The sequence below is a fragment of the Mustela erminea genome, chromosome 15 (assembly GCF_009829155.1).
Source record: "Mustela erminea isolate mMusErm1 chromosome 15, mMusErm1.Pri, whole genome shotgun sequence".
NCBI classification, from domain to species: domain Eukaryota; kingdom Metazoa; phylum Chordata; class Mammalia; order Carnivora; family Mustelidae; genus Mustela; species Mustela erminea.
This window is the reverse complement of record NC_045628.1, coordinates 80,748,086-80,768,166: the sequence shown is the minus strand read 5'-3', so window position 1 is coordinate 80,768,166 and position 20,081 is coordinate 80,748,086. Positions and strand designations below refer to the sequence as shown.

The window sequence follows — 20,081 nt, the reverse complement described above, 5'->3', positions numbered from 1 at the left end:
CTCTCAGGACACCTGGGTGGCTCAGACGGCTAAGACTCTGCCTTTGGCTCAGGTCATAATCCCGAGATCCTGGGATCGAGTCCCATATCAGGCTCCTTGCTCGGCATGGAGCCTGCTTCTCTCTCTGCCTCTGCCTGCCACTCTGCCCGCTTGTGCGCTCCCTCTCTCTCTTCTTCTTCTTCTTTTTTTTTTTTTTTATTTTTTTTTAAAAGATTTTATTTATTTATTTGACAGACAGAGATCACAAGTAGGCAGAGAGGCAGGCAGAGAGAGAGGAGGAAGCAGGCTCCCCACAGAGCAGAGAGCGCCCGATGTGGGGCTCGATCCCAGGACCCTGAGACCATGACCTGAGGCAAAGGCAGAGGCTTTAACCCACTGAGCCACCCAGGTGCCCCTTTCTCTCTCTCTTCTGACAAGTAAATAAATAAATAAAATCTTTAAAAGAAAAAAAGAAAAGTTCCAATCTTTTTTTTTAAAAAAATTTGGAGTTCAAAGTATTTAAAAGTCTGATATTTTAATTGTTAAAACTCCACACCACAACTGGAAAGATATTTTAATACTTAAACGGAGCGTTATTTTCAACTAATCTTCACTGTACACACTAAGCAAGCATATTTATCTAATAATGACCATTTTTTTTTTTTTTTTGCAGAACCATTAGAACTGTCCTGTCCAATACAGTAGCCACTCCCCAAACTGACACATGGGTGGTATAAACTGAGATGTGGTTTAACAGTGTAAAATACGTACTCATCAATTTTTTAAAACTTAAAGGAAAAAAACTAATGTGTCATTACTGATTTTTTATACTGATTATATGTTAACATGTTTTAATACATTATGTAAGATAAATTATTAATATTAATTTCCTTTTTTTTAAACTTTTTTGAATGTGCATATAGGGAAATTTTAAATTACATCATTTTAAATTTTATAATGTGCTAACATTTTATTTCGATTAGACAAAGTTGCCTCAAAGGCAAAAAATAATCATACCTTCCAATAATTTTTGAAGGCTGGACCGCATGACATGAATATTTTCAATTCCAACAAACTGAAATCTAATGTTAGAATAGTTGTCTTCATTTTCATAACCTTTTCCAGCTGCTCTGTTGGCCATTGCATTCAGCTAAAATATAAAGTTTTAGAACTTTAGAGACAAATTGCTTTTATCACTTAACCTAGTTTACCAAAAATCATGAAAATACTAAACAAACTACATTTTAGCAGAGTTTAAAGAACTCCGAACTGAATATGTTACCATTTTTTTAATAAGCAAAAGTGTCACATATGTTATTAAGAGTAAAAAAGGACACTTTATATAAAGTAACAACATGATTGCTATATAATGGAAAGGTCAGACAAGAAGTTCCCCCACATATAATTTATGAAACTAATTCACTTGTGTTTTTACTCAGTTTTCCGCATGTTTGTAATATTTCGAAATTTAAAAAAGAAAGAAGTATCTCTCATCTGAATCCTAAATGATTCAGAGATGAGCCAAGCTGGGAAGTTTCCTGTTACTGAATGAACCTATTAGATTCATTTCAGAGCAAGCCTGGGGAACACATGATCATTCAGAGAGCCACAGGGACCCTGAAAAATCAGATCTGAAATACACGTCAGATTATCTGAGATCCTCCATATTAAAAATTACTGGAGGCCCACACAATATATACCATGGCATATAACCCCCTAGCTTGATACACCTCCAAGAACTGGGCTAAAATTGGTCTCTAAGGAGAAAACAGACCGTCTGTAGGTCACTAGATCAAATGCTATCAGAGGCTCATTTAAGATTTGGTATGTTTAATTTTTTCAGACTTGGATTTCATATTGTACATTATTACAGTTTACAAAATATTCTTATGAACTTGGATGAAACAAAATCTAAATTGGAAGACAAAGTAGCTTTTCATTCAGTAGATGGGGGCCCAGGTTGGTAACAAGAAAGTTCAACTCTACCTACTGACTCACTGGTTATTCAGCACCTATGATGACTAAGGTGAGAGTTAGATATTAAAATGCTTCTGCCTTATTACTAGTTAAGCTGAAGTTTAAAACAGTATAAACCAAGCAATCTATGAAAGGCCTGTTTTCTGTGTAGAAGGCAATTATACAGATAAGAGGTACTAGGTCCTGGGAAACAGATCATCCTCAGGCTTCATATTCAGAAACTTGTATTATAACCAGCTTTTATATCTATTATCACCTAAAAGTAATTCTGACCATTGAATCCACCAGATTAAAAAAGGAAGAAAAATAAAATTTGTCTTACAAGAGATATCACCAACATTCTTGACTTCTAAGAAAGTCTTTTCTTATTAACAATATAAAAAACTATCAAATTCTAGTTTTTAATACTTCTTAATTTACTCAAGTTAATCTCATCTTGTTTCCTCCATTATCTTTTGTGAGAATGAATAATGATGAGAATAACTTCTAAAATAGCTACCATTCCTTTCAACAAAGCTGCCTAGAATTGTGCTCTATATTGCTCACTCGCTTTTTCTCATCGCTTTCTCTTATTTTCTCATCATTCCAGATTTTTGAAGAAATCCTCACTATAATTCTGCCAATGTCCTTTTGTGTAGCCCACCAGCTCTGCATTCGATGCTATAATAAAAATTAAAAGTAATGTTAGCTATTACCATTGAAGATTTTAATTACTTTAGTTTCAGGATCCTATATGCATTAGTGGCTTAACGGTGTTTATAAAAAGAAAAGGGGATTCTGACATTTGTCTCAATGACAAAAATTGAACCTAACATTACAGATGCCTAACAGAACAACTATTTCCTGTTCACTATTTAAAATTCTCTAGTTCAATGTTTTCTGACTCACTATTTTCCTTATTTTCTTGAATATTTCAAGTTAACGCCCATTATTTTAACATGAAGTGTTCTGACAATTAAAAATTCTACTGAAAAAATTAGAAAGATTTTCTAATTTTTCACAACACACTATTTAATATTTCTTCACAATAATATAAGACTTCCGCATGATCAAGAGTTCCCAACATAAAAATCTGTTTTTCTAAATTTATACATAAATCAGAAGACATAAGATATCACCATCTGGGAAACAGGTCTCCTAAGTTGGTATTCTTTTAAAGACTGCTTTCCTCAGTGTCATTAGCCTCAGTTAATTTAAAACTGGGATTCAGACAGGTTAAATATGGGCAAACTGATCAACTCTCATTAATTAAAGTAACAAAGATAATTAAACTAACAGACTGTACCAGATTCAAGACACATACTTTGGGCCTGGTATCCATGACATACATATAGCGATTGACTGGATTGGCTTTACTAATGGCTTGAAGCAAATGTTCATCCTCCAGGCACCTGGCACTGAATCCTGATAGTGGTTGACTACATCGACAAATGGCAGCCTAATTTTAAAGGACAGAAAACAACAGATTATCCAAAGATGTCTAAAACATGTCTTTAAAAAATGCTTAAAAGAAAAACAAAAGTTCAAATCAAATGTGTAATCTGTTTAAAAGTTGGCAGGACAATTCGAAGACATTAACTTTGAAACCCTATTTTAATTCAACACTATGTGAACATCTTGATGTTACATAAGTTTTCCCAATATTCTCTTCTGAAAAAGTGAAATGCCTCCTTAGGTAGTTTGATGAAAAAAATCTTAAGTCCTAAGAAGCAACACTTCATCAATTCTCTATCATGTATCCTACTAAGATACTTGCATGCTATGCTCCAGATTACAAAACACTTTCAACTCAAGTTCAAGTAAGGGATTAATCAATAAAGGTAGAACAGGATTTTTTAAAGTAGTAAAATTTGAGCTTTTATATTCCAAAAGTCTTCAGATCTCTATTTAGGAATCAGCAATCTTTATATAAAATGAGAAAAATGAACTTTAATTCAAGTTTGTGTTAAAATATAAATCTAAGAGGACAAAAATATCTGTTAGAGAAGTAGTGAATGGTGGATTAGATATTTACTCTTGTTCCAAGTCTTAAAAAGAGATTAGCAGATTTAGACCCACATACTTTTTCTCCAATCTCATCCATACCAACTCCAACTTAACCATAGCCCATCATTCCAACCATAGTATCATTAAGGGGAAAAAAAAGTATACATAAATTCACACATTTTAAATTCACACACAAAATAAAACTATGTGAATTAAATAAAATAGAAGAAAATGAAATATAAAATATAAAATTCTTTTCAGACATACTTTCTCATTTGTTAAGTTAGGCATTGACTATCTGTTTTCAGCCTAGCTTTCCAATAAACAAGGTATACAAACATGGGTGTGTCAAACAGAGGCCATAACCAGTCATCATTCTCTATGACTTTTTTATGAAGAAGAGATTAGGAATTTCTGTTTAAAATTTTACTTTTTACCTCTGGCTCCCTTCTAAAAGCCAACTAAAGTTCTAATTGGTACATCTAAAATGTATAAAATTAAAAGGTCAAAGAGAATGATAAAGGAGAGAAAAATAGAGATGTTAACAAAATTTCAGGACATGAAAACAGATTGAGAAGTTAGTAATGATCAATTTACCAGAAGAGAGAAAGTTGTCAAGTTGTTAGGAGTCAATAATAATAAGCATTTTGAGCAGCTAAATCCCAGAAAGGCTTAGGATTTGGTACCTCTAAAAGCCTGATCTGGAGTATAACTGAAAATAGAATTGGTTGAATATCCATACAGCGACTGGTTAAGGCTCCCAGATCTTCGCTTGCCCTGAACACAAAGTTTACTCTATGAAGAGGATTAACCTGAAGACTCTAGACAATATGCACAGATATAGGTAGGAGCGAAGCTCTATACCAGCCCCCACCCCCCCAAAAACAAGAGGATGAAGTAAAGCCTACAAAACAAATTGCGAAATCCTCCCATCCACCTTCCCACACTTGAATCCTAGAAAGAACTAACACACATATTGGGATGAAAATTAACAACAGAAAGAATCCAAAGATAGAAATCACTCCTGCACACAAACTTCTAAAAATCTTGTGCTACTTCACTTTTTAAGTACAAGAGCCTAGCCAAGAATCAGATACTTGAAAGACATGAAAAACAACAACAACAACAAAAAAAACAAAATAAACAGAAAAAAGGAACTCTGAGCAACAGACAACTAATGTGGGGAGTGAAAGAATTCTTTTAAAAATACCCTTAACATCTTCAGAGAACCCAGTCATCATAGCCAAGAATAGAAAAATGTCTAAAAAGTTCAGAAAATAGGAAGGAGAGCTTAGATTTTTAAAAATGGAATAGCAAAAATAAAGAGGTGGATAGGACGCTTGGGTGGCTGAGTGGGTTAAAGCCTCTGCCTTTGGCTTGGGTCATGGTCCCAGGGTCCTGGGATCAAGCCCCGCATCAGGCTCTCTCTGCTCTGCGGGGCGCCTGCTTCCTCCTCTCTCTCTGCCTGCCTCTCTGCCTACTTGTGGTCTCTCTGTCAAATAAATAAATAAAATCTTAAAAAAAAATTAAAAAAAAAAAGGGGTAGACTGGAAACAAAGTCAAGGAAATCTTCTAAAAACTACAAAGAGGGGCACCTGGGTGGCTCAGTGGGTTAAGCCTCTGCCTTCGACTCAGGTCATGATCCCAGGGTTCTGGGATCGAGCCCTGCATCGGGCTCTCTGCTCAGCGGGGAGCCTGCTTCCTCCTCTCTCTCTGCCTGCCTCTCTGCCTACTTGTGATGTCTGTCAAATAAATAAATAAAATATTTAAACAAAATAAATAAATAAATAAATAAATAAATAAATAAAAACTACAAAGAGATGGAAAATAGAGAAAATTAAGAAAAACGGAGGTTTACAAAAACCCACTTGCCAACTCACACACACACAAAACACAAGTACAAAGAAAAGTAACAGAAGAGAGAAAGTTACCACAGAAATAGAGAAGTAATTTCCCAAAAGTGAGTTTCTAGATAGAATTTTAAAAAAACACACCAAGGACTTCACTGTGAAATTTCAGAATACTGGGGAGAAAAGATTTGAAAAGCTTCCTGAGAAAAAAATCAGGTCACAAGCATTGGGAGTCAGAACTAAACTCCACAACTGGCTGGCTGTTGATATAGGAAAAGTGATTTACCATCTCTTTACAGGTTGGAAGTTACAGGTAATCAGCAGAGCCTACCTTATAAAATTATCATGGGACTTCTTGCATATAAAGCATCTAACACATAGTACCTTGTGACCTACTGTTCCAAGCTACAAAGGAAAATTTTGCTGTAATGAGCAATCCCTATTACAGCATCTCAGTATAAAGATGTCTCCTCCACCTCTTTGTACCGCAAAATCCTTCTGATTAGAAGTGCTTTCTATAAAAATTGTGAGCCTGAAATACCCTTGGCTCTCTTCTTTTTCCCAATAGTTGGTTTGTCAAAGCTATCTTCTCTTCCCAAATATAAGCAGGATCAAGAGAACCACAGGAAAGAAGAACCTATCTATTCACTCATCTCATTATTTTCAAGTCCCTACTAAAAGAAAGGAAAGGCTGAAGGAGGGTGGAGGAGGAAAGAAAGATGAAAAGTATTAAAGTTTCTATACATCAGGGTAATTTTAAAATTTCAAAAACGTAATCAAGAGAAAAGCCAACACTTCTCTATCAGCAACATTATAATAATGACCTTCCTATGTAAAAATGAGTGTTCATTTGGACACTTAAACCTGAAGAGGGGTTATGCCACATTTGTATAAAAAAAAAAAAAAAAGAAAAAAGAAAAAAAGAAAAAATATCTTCTTTTCTTACCTCTTTATTGTGATGATAATAGGAAAGAACTGGGAATCTTCCCTTGCTCCGGAATTTGGAACTACCAACAATTATTGGTTTGCTTGCTATTCGGGGAACATAAAGTTCTCTGGGATAAGTTTCACAAATCTGTAAAAATCAAATAAAACATCCATTCTACACACAGTTCAAAAACTATGAGGTTAAAAATCACCTTTAAAAAACTTTAAGACTTATTAAATGCAAGAACAGTACATAGCAATATATAGACAACTTACTACACTACTATGACACTCTCCATCTTGGTACTAACACGTTCTGAATTTCTCCAAAGGTTGCTAAGTTGAAATAAGTCAGTCAGAGAAAAACAAATACCATATGATTTCACTCATTATGTAGAATTTAAGAAACAAAACAGATGAGTAAAGGGGGAAAATGGGAGAGTGTGGCAAACCAAGAAACAGACTCTTAACCATAAACAACAAACTGGTTACCAGAAGGGAGGTGGGTGTGGGATGGGGGAAATAGGTGATGGGGATTAAGGAGTGCACTTGTAACATGCACTGGGTGTTGTATGTAAGTGTTGAATCACTATACTGTACACCTGAAACTAGTATCACACTGTATGTTAACTAACTGGAATTTAAATAAAAACAAACAAGCAAAAATGTTGCTGAGTTACCTTGTATTCTCGGTTGGCATCAGACAGCTGCCAGTTTGAATTTGGCACTCCCATCCTCTTATATTCCTCAGCAAGATCAATGAGCTCCCAACCTTGTAGTCGTTTCGAATCATTTTGTTTGGGATTGTAAGAGAATGCATAGAGATCTTCGTATTTTGCTATCGTATACAAAATACATAAATGTTATGATGCAACTTCTAAGACTTAAAACTCTATAAATAACAGTAATTTTTCTTTTTTTTAAAAAATATTTTTCTTTAAAATTTTCAAAGAGATAACTAATACCCGAACATATCTAGACTCAATTTATTTTCTCTGTCCTTCAATTCAAAGGATCATATCTAAAGGCATACACATTAAACTGAGATTCAATTTATATAATCAGCAAAAGCTAATAAACAATAATTTTATATCAAATACTCTAATGTAATACTTCTTTTTCCTAAAAGTATAATTTTAATGACACAGACGCAGGTACGTCTCACCCACCACGCTTCCCAAATGATACATAAAATGGAAATACTAAATGCTGAGATAAAAAACTAGAGGTGGCCTATAGAACATGAACTTGCATATACATTCCTATAGGACAGTGGCGATGGTTGCACAAAGCTTCAGAGAGCACTTAGTCCTGAATAATATTAAGCCCCTAAAGTGACAGAACCATCTTTACTCTAAGATCTGGCTTAACTTGGGACAATGCGTAAATGCTACAGGCTTTATGTGTTAGGAGAGAAGGGTGTGCAGACCCCTGCTCCTAGACACTACCCTTCTCTCCTAGATCACTGCAGTCCAGGTGTTCAACAACAAAGTAACATTCAGTAACCAGTGTGCTATGTCTCCTGGAGAGATCCACATAATTCAAGTCACGTTGCGGGGGGGAAGCCTCCAGATCCCAAAGGCATAGTGACAGGATTCCTTTCTCTGGCCTACACTCTTCTCATTCCTCCTACTACCTACCTCCTAAAGTAGGATTCACCCTCTCTTTTCCCTCTGGTCATCTCTCTTATGCTCCACTCTGATCAATTCAATTCATTGGTCCCAGTGCTACCAGAGGAGCTTGACCTTCCTTTTCATTTAACAATCAGTTCCCAAGTTATTCCCCATGGTTGTGGATACCCACTTGGGGGGTGGGGGGTGGGGAGAGCTGCACTGCTGGCCACCGACAAACTTTAAAAACAGTAATATAAATCAATAGTTTTTAAAATCTGTATTCTAGGGGTACCTGGTGGCTCAGTGGGTTAAAGCCTCTGCCTTCAGCTCAGGTCACGATCCCAGGGTCCTGGGACTGAGCCCCACATCAGGCTCTCTGCTCAGCAGGGAGCCTGCTTTCACCCCTCTCTCTTCTACCTGCCTCTCTACCCACTTGTACCCACTTATTTGACTCTGTCTGTCAAATAAATAAATAAAATCTTTAAAAAAAACAATCTATACTCTAAATGCTTAACTTTTTTCCTTACTCTTACCCCTTCTTTGGAAATTATTCTAAAAATTTAGAGCAGAAGCATCTAATTATTTCCAAGCCAAATTTTTTGGAATAGAGTACACAAGAACTTAAGGGTAACTTCAATTATAAAGTAACAATGGCATATTACGTATCTTAGATAATCCATCTCAAAATTAAGTAAGCTTTGGTCTCTAAAAACAGTACCTTGTTTTGATAGTTGTAGCAAAGAATTGTAAATATCATGGCAATCTCTTTCTCTGGGAACAATGAAATGCACAATCCTGAAGTTCTTGCACTGAATCACAAGTGGGCATCCAGAAGTAGTCAAAGCTAGTTTCTCTACTAAGGCAATATGGTGGTGCAATATCTACAACATGAAAAAAACATGATCATGATCATAAAAAAGGGCTAAATATCATATTCTCTTCCAGAGCACATGCATGTTAAATGCCCTCTTCAAACAAAGTACTCAAAACTTGTGACTGAATGCCTAAGCCAGAACTATGCTCTCTGACTCTTTGTCCATCACTCCACATACTCAGTACATCATCAAACCCTGAGAACTACATCTCCCACATACCTCTGTAACCTCTCTACTTCTCTCCATGTCCACTGTCACTCCCCTAGCTGTAATGCTCCCATTGTAAGTAGCCTCCTAAAAGTTCTCCCTATATCTGCTCTTGACCCCCTCTAACCCATTCTCTACAGGGCAGGTGAGTGACCGTTAAAAAGCAATTTAAAAAAAAAAAAATAAAGGGTAATCTAGTCATGTCATTTACTAGACTCTGGCTCTAGACTCATTTCAAGTCCTTCCCCACATCAAGTTTGAGTGACAGAGTCCTCTCTTTGGCTCCTCAAATGCACCAACCTTCTTTACATACACTGAGTTGCTCCTACTAACTGGGAAATTATAGATATACTTCTTCATCTAGGAACTTCTAGTATTATTTCTGGCCTTTGTTGTTTAAACCTCATCATCAAGAAGAACAGCCTGAAGACCCCCATTGCCTTTCCCAAGTAAGTTAGATCCCTTCCATTTTCTTATGCCTATACTTTTCCTTCACTTAGAACATGAGTAATTCTTTGTATAGTGAACGTCTATTTCTCTAGCCAGATGCTGGGAACTTCGTAAGGAGCAATATTACCACTAAGCTGAGCATCATTCTATCTCCAGCACTTACCACAGTATCTGGAGCATTATAATCACCCTATTCAAAAAAAAGTTACAAATGTTATACCTTACAAATCCAAACTTAAAATTTGACCAAATGAGCACTACAAGTGTCTTTGCTTATACCTCTATCACAATGTTTATTGAATGAACAGAAAGTCCTACTATAAACTCAATATTTTTAAATATGATTAAAAGTTAAATATGATTATCATTCATACCAGTTCTAATATTGTTTGCTACTAAAAATAAAAAGCTTTCTTTTTCTCAATCCCATTCCTATGAATTTAAAATATTTATAAGAAGTTTTTCTAGAAAGTCAAAGATCTTAGAGTCATAGCAGGTTCCTGAGTGATAAAACTCAATCATGGCAAGAAATCAATGCATCACAAATTAATCTAAAACTTTAATACAAGTACAGTAAAAAAATCCCAGACTGCTTCTTCCTTTTTCTGTGGCAGAGTAAGAGATGGATGATTATATATACCACACATATATATTATATGATTATAATATTAAATGCTAATATTAATATTAATTATTTGTATTTTCTAAAGTTCTCATGCAATATTAAGTGCATAAAATAATGAAGAAAAGCTTAAAAAAGATTAATAAGAATTTGTTCTACAGACATAAAAAGTATATATAACACAGATATTTAGCACTTGCTACAAATAACCCAGCCGGTGGCTAAGATTTAGCACTGACATTTATATTAGTAGGCCTGTGCCAAGTTATTCAAAATGATCTGAATAATAGTAACATCAAAATAGAGAATAAGAGACAATAAGCTACTACATCACTATTATGTTTCTAATTAAAACCCAATACTATTTGCAAGAAGAAAATGTTGGAGAGACCTGGCTCTGCCACTAACTAGTTATGTGATCTTGAAAAAATAATAATCTGTAAAATAAGAAAAATATAAAGTTAGTAAGCCTCCTTCTAGATCTAAAATGTTCATTTTTATGGACCAAATGTACTAAACAGATTTTATTCAGGAGAGACATATGGGAATATACTGACAAAAAAGCATTTTAAAGACAATAATCAGAGAGATAATACAAACTTTTTTCGCTGCTCCCAAACTATGTTCCCGACATCTGCAAGAAGAGGTCCATTGGGGAACTTCCCTGTCTATCTCTAGGAGATAGAAAACATACTGAGAAGATACTGAGGCAGATGGACAAATGAAGGGTAGACTGAGTGAATGAGAATGAATGATCTGACAAGGCCCTGCTTGGTGAAACCCTTGACAGGTCCTGGGCCAGCACTGGATAGGGAAGAGCTCCAGTGCCTTGAGGGAATACATTTCTGAGATCAACATCTCAGGTAAGTATCTTGACTTATTTAATGCAATCACATATAAACTGGATGGCGTTCCTGGGGAAATCAAGAAAGTACAATAAAAGAGAAATTGTATTAAAAAGCTAGAGTCAATAAAGCAGTATGCTCCTGTAAGTGGAATCAATATATCAAAAGAATAGAACAGAGTTCAAAAGCAAACTCTCAGTGTATTTATAACAGAGTTGATAATGCACTGAAACTGTCGATAAATGGCACCAGTATCCATATAATAATAAAAAGAATAAAAATAAAAATGAATCCCTAAATTATATCATCAAAGAAAATATTTTCCATATTATTAACAACTTATACTTGAAATGCAAAATGTAAACTTTTAGAAAAAAATACAAGAGAATCTTTATGACAGTTAGAATCCCTAGTTAGAAAACAACATAAACCATAAAAGAAGAAATGAAAAATCTAATACACTAAAATTTTAAACTTTAATTCAAAGACATGTATACATTCAAGATAAGCCACACACTGGGAGAAATTATCTACAAAACACATACCAGACAAAACATTAAAAACCAGACTCCTATAAAACCAATAAAAGGACAAACAGCCCAAGAGAAAAAGAAAAGGAAATCTAAAGGCCACAATATCTGAAAGGACAACTTCCTTGTAATCAGCAATTTAAAATCACAATTGCACATCCACCAGAGAGGCAAAAATTTTAAAGCTAACAATATCAATGGTGCTGACGACGGTGGACAAGATATCACACTCTACTGATGAGAATATTTTGAGACAACTACTTGGAGCGGGGCACATTTAGTGAAGGAAAATACATACTTATCTAAGCACCAGTAATTTTACTCCCAGGCAAATACAGGAAGAAATATACACAAAATATCCATTACTATATTACTTGACCTACAATCGATTAAAAAACACGATAATTGCAATTTAGTATAAAGATACTATGGATCAGGTGCACTTTTATTCTCTCAAATAAATAAATAAAATATTTTTTAAAAATACCATGGACTATGCCATTTAAACTATTAAATATTAAACATGTACATCTATTACTTACATTTTTAAAAATTGAAAGGAACAAGCAGGTATTTTATAATTATTAATGCAGATAAAGAGTCTTGCTATCTCCTATAAAAGAGCTCCATATTCTCCCATCCAAGTACTAACCAGGCCCAACCCTGCTTAGCTCTGAGATCAGACGAGATCGGGCCCGTTCAGGGTGGTATGGCCGTAGACAAGAGCTCCATATTCTACACGGTATCCTTGTTTTATTAGGAGAGAGAGTAGATGTGATCATGTGACTATGAAAAATTTTTTTGTTAAATTTTTTGTACTGATCAAAATGAAATCGCTTCTCGGCCTTTTGGCTAAGATCAAGTGCAAAATGAAATACAGCAATAGGCTAAGTCCAATACTGTAAGTATGGTAGGCAGTACAGCAGATGCCCTTCTTACCCAGGTTTCTTTCTGATGAGAGTCTATAAATAATAGATGTGTGGCTGTAAGATAGAGTGTTCCTGTTAGCGACTTGTTGCTGGTACTGAATCGGTCAAGTAATTTCACTTGCTCAACCTAGAAAAAAGGAAAAGAAAAGAAAAAAAAGTTATTTGTCATTTCAAAAATCATACAAATTCTTTGTTATCTCATGATTTAAATGCACCATTTTCAAATTTTTCCCCTTTCTATTAAAAAACATGAGTTTATTTAATGTTGAACATTAAATTTCACATATCTTGGGGAACATGTAAACCACAAATAACAGGTACAATTTAGAGTTAGAAATACAACCCATAAAGGAACTCTGTAAAAAAAAACAAAAAACAAAAAACAAAAATACACAAATACTAAGGGGAACAGGAAAGAGGCACATGATAAACAACAGTTTTCATATCCAAGAGCCCATACATTTTTTAATTTAAATATTATTTATTTATTTATTTATTTATTTTTTAAAGATTTTATTTATTTATTTGACAGAGAGAGATCACAAGTAGGCAGAGAGGCAGGCAGAGAGAGAGAGGAGGAAACAGGCTCCCTGCTGGGCAGAGAGCCCGATGTGGGACTCGATCCCAGGACCCTGAGATCATGACCTGAGCCGAAGGCAGCGGCTTAACCCACTGAGCCACCCAGGCGCCCAAATTTAAATATTATTTAACATACAGTGAATACTGGTTTCTGGAGTAGAGTTCAGTGATTGATCACTTACATACAATACCCAGTGCTCATCACAATTGCCCTCTTACATATCCACCACCTATCTAGCCCATCCCCCACCATCTCCCAATATCAACCCTGAATTTATTCTCTACCATTAAGAGTCTCTTATGGTTTATTTCCCTCTCCTCTATGTTTCCTTTCCTCCTTCCCATATGTTCATCTGTTTTCTTTCTTAAATTCCACATATGAGTCAGATCATAAGTTATGTATGTTTCTCTGACACTATTTTACTTAGCATAATATCCTCTAGCTCCATCCACATCACTGCAATTGGCAAATTTCACAATTTTTGACAGCCGAGTAATATTCCATTGTGTATATATATACATTTTCTTTACGCATCAGTTGATGGACATTTGGGCTCTCTCCATAGTTTGGCTATTGTTAATAATGCTGCTATAAACACTGAGGTGCATATGCCCCTTTGGATCTGTATTTTTATATCTTTTGGGTAAATAGCTAGTAGTGCAATTGCTGGATCATAGGACAGTTCTATTTTTAACTTCTTGAGGAACCTCCATACTGTTCTGCAGAGTGGCTGCACCAGTTTACATTCCTACCAGCAGTTCAAGAGGGTTTCCCTTTCTTCACAACCTCACCAACACCTGTTGTTTCCTGTGTTATTAATTTTAGCCTTCTGACAGATGCAAGAGTCCATATATTTAAGTTAGCAAATCAAGTAATATATCCAGCATCATGGAGGTAAACTATCAGAAAAATTAAATCAAGAAACACTTAAATGGTTGCAAAGTCCAACTTAATTTCTATATTTTCCTCACCACTCCACCCAAGACAGTGTTCTGTGGTCAGCTCTGTGCTTTTACTCATACTCACACTCATTCTCCCTTCTTAAGACAGTTTTTTCTGCTTAGCCAAGTGCTAAGCATTCTTCGGGGTTTGATGATACCCTTTCTCCTAACTGGAATCCTCAGAAAATTAACTGACTTCCTTAATGTCTCAGCTTTTTAGTTAGTTCCTCCTGGTTCCGAATTCCATTACAGATTATATCATGTGCTGGCTCTATGTCTTCTAGCAGCTGAGACGGTGAGGTACATAGTACTTCTTCTTTAATAGTGTACATACACACACACACACACACATACACACACATGGCTGCCACTGGAGAGTGGGGTTAGAGTTGGCCAGGACTGTGTAAGGGACTACTGTTTTGAAAACACAATTATTTATTGCTGTCCATTCTTTTCAGGAGGGGAAAAAAGAGTAAAACAACCAACATAAAATTTTTAATTCATAGCTATAACAGCAGGTTGTAGATAGTTCTTTAACTTGTATGTCTTCAAAACCAGATTACTAACAATTATCTCATTAATTCTGTACTTCCCCCCCACTTATATTTTCTTTTTCCTTACTAAAATAGAAGTAAAATGTCCCTCATTATGAAATTATGATTTCCAAAATAATAACTACCATGTAAAAAGCTAATTAATTCCCCCAAAGAAATTTAATTCCAGAGCTTTTTTTAAAATTTAAGATAACAGCTCTTCAAGTAAGTTAAAATTTATTTATTATTATTATTTTTAAAGATTTTATTTATTTATTTGACAGACAGAGATCACAAGTAGGCAGGGAGGCAGGCAGAGAGAAAGGAGGAAGCAGGCTCCCCACCAAGCAGAGAGTCCAATCAGAATCCTGGGATCGTGACCTGAGCTGAAGGCAGAGGCTTTACCCCACTGAGCCACCCAGGCGCCCAGTTAAGTTAAAATTTAAATGTAAAATTAAAATGCCTAGGGGCTACTGGGTAGCTCAGTGGGTTAAGCCTCTGCCTTTGGCTCAGGTCACGATCTCAAGGTCCTGGGATCGAGCCTGCATCGGGCCCTCTGCTTGGCGGGGAGCCTGCTTCCCCTTCTCTCTCTGCCTGCCTCTTTGCTCATTTGTGAACTCTCTGTCAAACAAATATATAAAATCTTTAAAAAAATTAAATGCCTATATTTGATACAAAATTTTATTTGTATGGGGTGAAAATGAATTCGAGTTTTAATACTTTCTTTTGGAAACTTAGAGAGATATGACCTAATTTATGTAGCTCAGGTCTAACAGTTGATCTGACACATAAAAATTGTCAGATCAGGGTGCCTAGGTGGCTCAGTGGATTGGGCCTCTGCCTTTGGCTCAGGTCATGGGTCTCCAGGTCCTGGGATCAAGCCCCGCATCGAGCTCTCTGCTCAGAGGAGAGCCGGTTTCCATCCTGTCTCTCTGCCTGCCTCTCTGCCTACTTGTGATCTCTCTCAAATAAATAAATAAAATCTTTAAAAAAATATTTAAAAATTGTCAAACCATTATACACATTGTCCTTTAAGCTAATAGGAAAACCTCCTTCTTATAACCAGTATGAAAATTTCTCTTGGAGATCAGCATTTACTTACTTCATTGTCTAGGGCCATTTCTTCTTTAATTAAAAATCTAACTTCATTATACAACTCACTTTGAAAAAAAACCTTAAATTTAAACCCTTTTAAAACAATGGAATTGGGGCACCTGGGTAGCTCAGTGGGTTAAGCCTCTGCCTTCGGCTTGGGTCATGATCTCAGGGTCCTGGGATCCAGCCCTGCATCAGGCTCTCTGCTCAGCAGGGAGCCTGCTTCCCACTCCACTCCTCCCCCTCTGCCTACTTGTGATCTCTGTCAAATACATAAATAAACTCTTTAAAAAAAGAAAACAATGGGATCAATTACTGTTGACTCCCCTTCAATTGCACTAGACTTGAAACTAACCAACAGCAATACCATAATATAAATCTCATCTGCCTTATCTCTGAAGCAATTAAAGCAAAGTGTTAATGGCTCTAAAGAAAAGAGAATTAATGAATATATATGGAAATAAAGGTTATTATAAAGTATCAACACTACTCAATTTGTGCCAACATCATTTTGTAGCACTTCACAAACTACTCAAAAGTGATATAAAAAAGGATATTGGCAAGTAGTTTAAAGGGAGTGGTGGTTGATGTTTACCACTTACTTAACTGAACAGTAAGGTTGCTTTTTTTTTTCCCCCAGCGTAACAGAATTCATTGTTTTTGCACCACACCCAGTGCTCCATGCAAAACTGCCCTCCTTAATACCCACCACCTAGCTCCCCCAACCTCCCAGCCCCCGCCCCTTCAAAACCCTCAGATTGTTTTTCAGAGTCCATAGTCTCTCATGGTTCACCTCCCCTTCCGATTTCCCTCAAATCCCTTCTCCTCTCCATCTCCCTATGTCCTCCATGTTATTTGTTATGCTCCACAAATAAGTGAAACCATATGAAAATTGACTCTCTCTGCTTGACTTATTTCACTCAGCATAATCTCTTCCTGTCTCGTCCATGTTGCTACAAAAGTTGGGTATTCATGCTTTCTGATGGAGGCATCAACATGTGTTGGAGAGGATGTGGAGAAAGAGGAACCCTCTTATACTGTTGGTGGGAATGCAAGTTGGTGCAGCCACTTTGGAGAACAGTGTGGAGATTCCTTAAGAAATTAAAAATAGCGCTTCCCTATAACCCTGCAATTGCACTACTGGGTATTTACCCCAAAGATACAGAAGTAGTGAAAAGAAGGGCCATTTGTACCCCAATGTTTATAGCAGCAATGGCCACGGTCGCCAAACCGTGGAAAGAACCAAGATGCTCTTCAACGGACGAATGGATAAGGAAGATGTGGTCCATATACACTATGAAGTATTATGCCTCCATCAGAAAGTTTGCCTTTTTTGAAGTCCAAATGAAGTTTTTTAATCTGTGGATTTTCAAAAGATCGTAAACATTTCTTGTTAGGCTTCAATCATAAGCCATAAATAACTTCTTGGCAACACACAAATTCTCTACACACAATTGTCTACATGCAAAACAACCACACCACTTTCATTTGGATTTTAACCCTCTTCTGTCCATCCCCTATTCATTACTATTCTTCTTCAGGAGCTCCATTTTCTATAGGCATCTTATCCACTGTCATTATTTTAACCTATACGTTAATGACTCTCCTAATTAAATGCCCAACTCTGAGCTCTCCCGAGTTCACACTGCCTGCGATACACATAATAACAATAATAATTCCTGACATAGTATTGAGGTCTTATTATATGACCAGTACTAAAAGTGTTTAACATACATTATTTCTTTTAATTTTCACAATTCCTATGTAGTAAATACTATTAATCTCTATATGGAAACTGATACTTAGAGAAGTTAGTTAAATGTCCCAACACCACACAGCTAGTAACAGTAGTAAGTTGAATAGCATAGTAAATAACCCTATGTCATAGGTCTGATTCTTGAGGTAGAACACCGTCCCACCATACTAAGACATCTACTCAGATGTCTTAAGAATCATGTTAAGCATACAGAAAATGAAACTAATTTTCCCTCACCCCTCATAAGTAGGTTCCTAATCTTGTATTTCTGATTAGAGTTAATATAACTCCATCCTCATCCAGTCACCCACATTAGAAATCTGGTAATCATCTTACGACTTCCTCTTCACCACCAATATTCAATTAACCACCAATTCCTATCAAATTTTATAGCCTAAATATTTTTAAAATCTGCACCTTCCACTACTGTTGGAGTAGTTCCTACATTGTAAAGCATCTGTTCACGTGTCCATCTCTTCCACTAAAGCTGTAACACACCCCAGGACAAGAACTGTCTCTTATTTATGTCTGACTACCGAATGACTGATACAGCACCTGACACAATAAATGTTTGTTGAACTAGAGTGAAAGGCCATAGAAACATTTCCCACAGGGGGAAAACAGAAGGTGCCCACAGCTTACCAGTGGTCTCTTGCTGAAATCACTCAAGAGATTTATTATATCAAGTTCTTCTTTGTAACATTTACTGCCACCTTTTCCTTACATAGAAGGTGAATAGTAAATATTCAGTAATTTACGAATAAATGAACAAACTTAAAATAAGCAGAAAAATTACTAAGAGTGTACAGCTATAGTTCAGCTTTTTTGGTTTTTAAATACACGTGTGCACTCTCAGTCTGCTATTCCCACCCCATCACCCAATTATGACAAAGTCACTCTTCCTCTAGAGTTGCATAACACTACATAGTTCTTTCGGGCTTATCAAGATTGGAAATTCAGGTTAAAAATACTCTTCCTAACACTCCACGCCTATTTCTTGATTCCCCCTAATTTCTACATCCAAAATTATCTGAAATTCCATTTATTGATCTTTAATTCTGGTTACCTACATTCAAGTCCCAAAGCCTAGCCGTTCATTTGAATCATCTCTGAAACTCTGCATAAATACAAATCCTAAACCCCACTCAACTACACTCAGTCATCTCAGGAGATGGAGAACAAAAATTTGCCTTTTTTTAAAAGGTCATTAATTGGGGCGCCTGGGTGGCTCAGTGGTTTGGGCTGCTGCCTTCGGCTCGGGTCATGATCTCAGGGTCCTGGGATCGAGCCCCGCATCGGGCTCCCTGCTCCGCAGGAAGCCTGCTTCCCTCTCTCTCTCTCTCTCTCTCTCTCTGCCTGCCTCTCTGCCTACTTGTGATCTCTGTCTGTCAAAGAAATAAATAAAATCTTTAAAAAAAAAAAAAGGTCATTAATTATTTATTTATTTGAGAGAGAAGGCATGCACACAAAAGGGGGAGTGGCAGAGAGAGAGAGGCAGAAGCAGACTCCCCTCTGAGCAGGGAGCCCCACATGGGGCTCGATTCCAGTACCCTGGGATCACATGTTTAACTAACTGAGCCATCCAGGTGCCCCCAAAGATCTGTATTTTTAAGAAGCTCACAAGGTCATTTTTACACAACTGATACTCCTTCTAATCCCTCTTGCTCTTAACTTTCATTAAGTTAGGTTCGTTCTCTATCTTTATGCTCTTTTCCCAAAATTTAAGGCCCCAGCTTGTGTAGTCCTCCCACTTAAAACTATGGTCCCTTAAAATACACAACTGCATTATGGTTGTATGCATACCCCCCCAACACACATCTTTGAAGAACATCCACATAAATATACATTTTCAGGAAAGAGAGTTTATTGATTCACTCCACAGAAATTTACTGGCTATCAACTAAAGTCCAAATTGTCTGGATCTCATTTTCTTTATGTATAAAATAAGGAAAACAATCTCTTCCTTGAGGGTTCCTTGAGGGTTGTAGTAAGTAAGGTTGGATAATATATGTAGGTACTTTACTCCAAGTTTGCTTGACAAACTGTAAGCTCTCAGACGTTTGCAAAAATGACTACTGTTAGCAAGTTAGTAAGCTGATGAGGTAAGTTCTGTTTTAACCTAATGTTCAAATTCAAATAGAGAAAGGAAGGAGGGGGCACATAGACTTTAAAAGCAGCTGGAAAAAAAAGTTTTCGTAATATAATATTGAAAGCAAAGCTGAACAAAATTTTCTTAACTATAACAAAGAAAATACAGAATTCTCAGTAGAAGAGAGAGAACATAGAAGGGGACAGGCAATAACATTTGATGAAAAAGAAACACCTGTTAAGGTAGAGCATCTATGTTGTAGATAAAAGGATAGAGTATTTTAAGCACAGTAGCCTG

General features: G+C 36.2%; 1 protein-coding gene across 3 annotated transcripts in view; it reads right to left on the bottom strand.

Moving 5' to 3' along the window:
• Nucleotides 1-20,081, bottom strand: part of MTMR6 (myotubularin related protein 6) — a 39,037-nt gene that overhangs the window by 12,312 nt on the left and 6,644 nt on the right. For 2 of the 3 annotated variants that reach the window (XM_032314662.1, XM_032314664.1), the window contains exons 2-8: nt 12,801-12,917; nt 9,051-9,213; nt 7,400-7,557; nt 6,739-6,867; nt 3,260-3,394; nt 2,503-2,616; nt 997-1,129 (exon numbers count right to left, since the gene is read on the bottom strand). In XM_032314662.1, coding sequence (XP_032170553.1) covers nt 997-1,129; nt 2,503-2,616; nt 3,260-3,394; nt 6,739-6,867; nt 7,400-7,557; nt 9,051-9,213; nt 12,801-12,917 — 949 coding nt within the window. The remainder of the gene's footprint in view (nt 1-996; nt 1,130-2,502; nt 2,617-3,259; nt 3,395-6,738; nt 6,868-7,399; nt 7,558-9,050; nt 9,214-12,800; nt 12,918-20,081) is intronic. The other variant, XM_032314663.1, reaches the window with a different exon arrangement.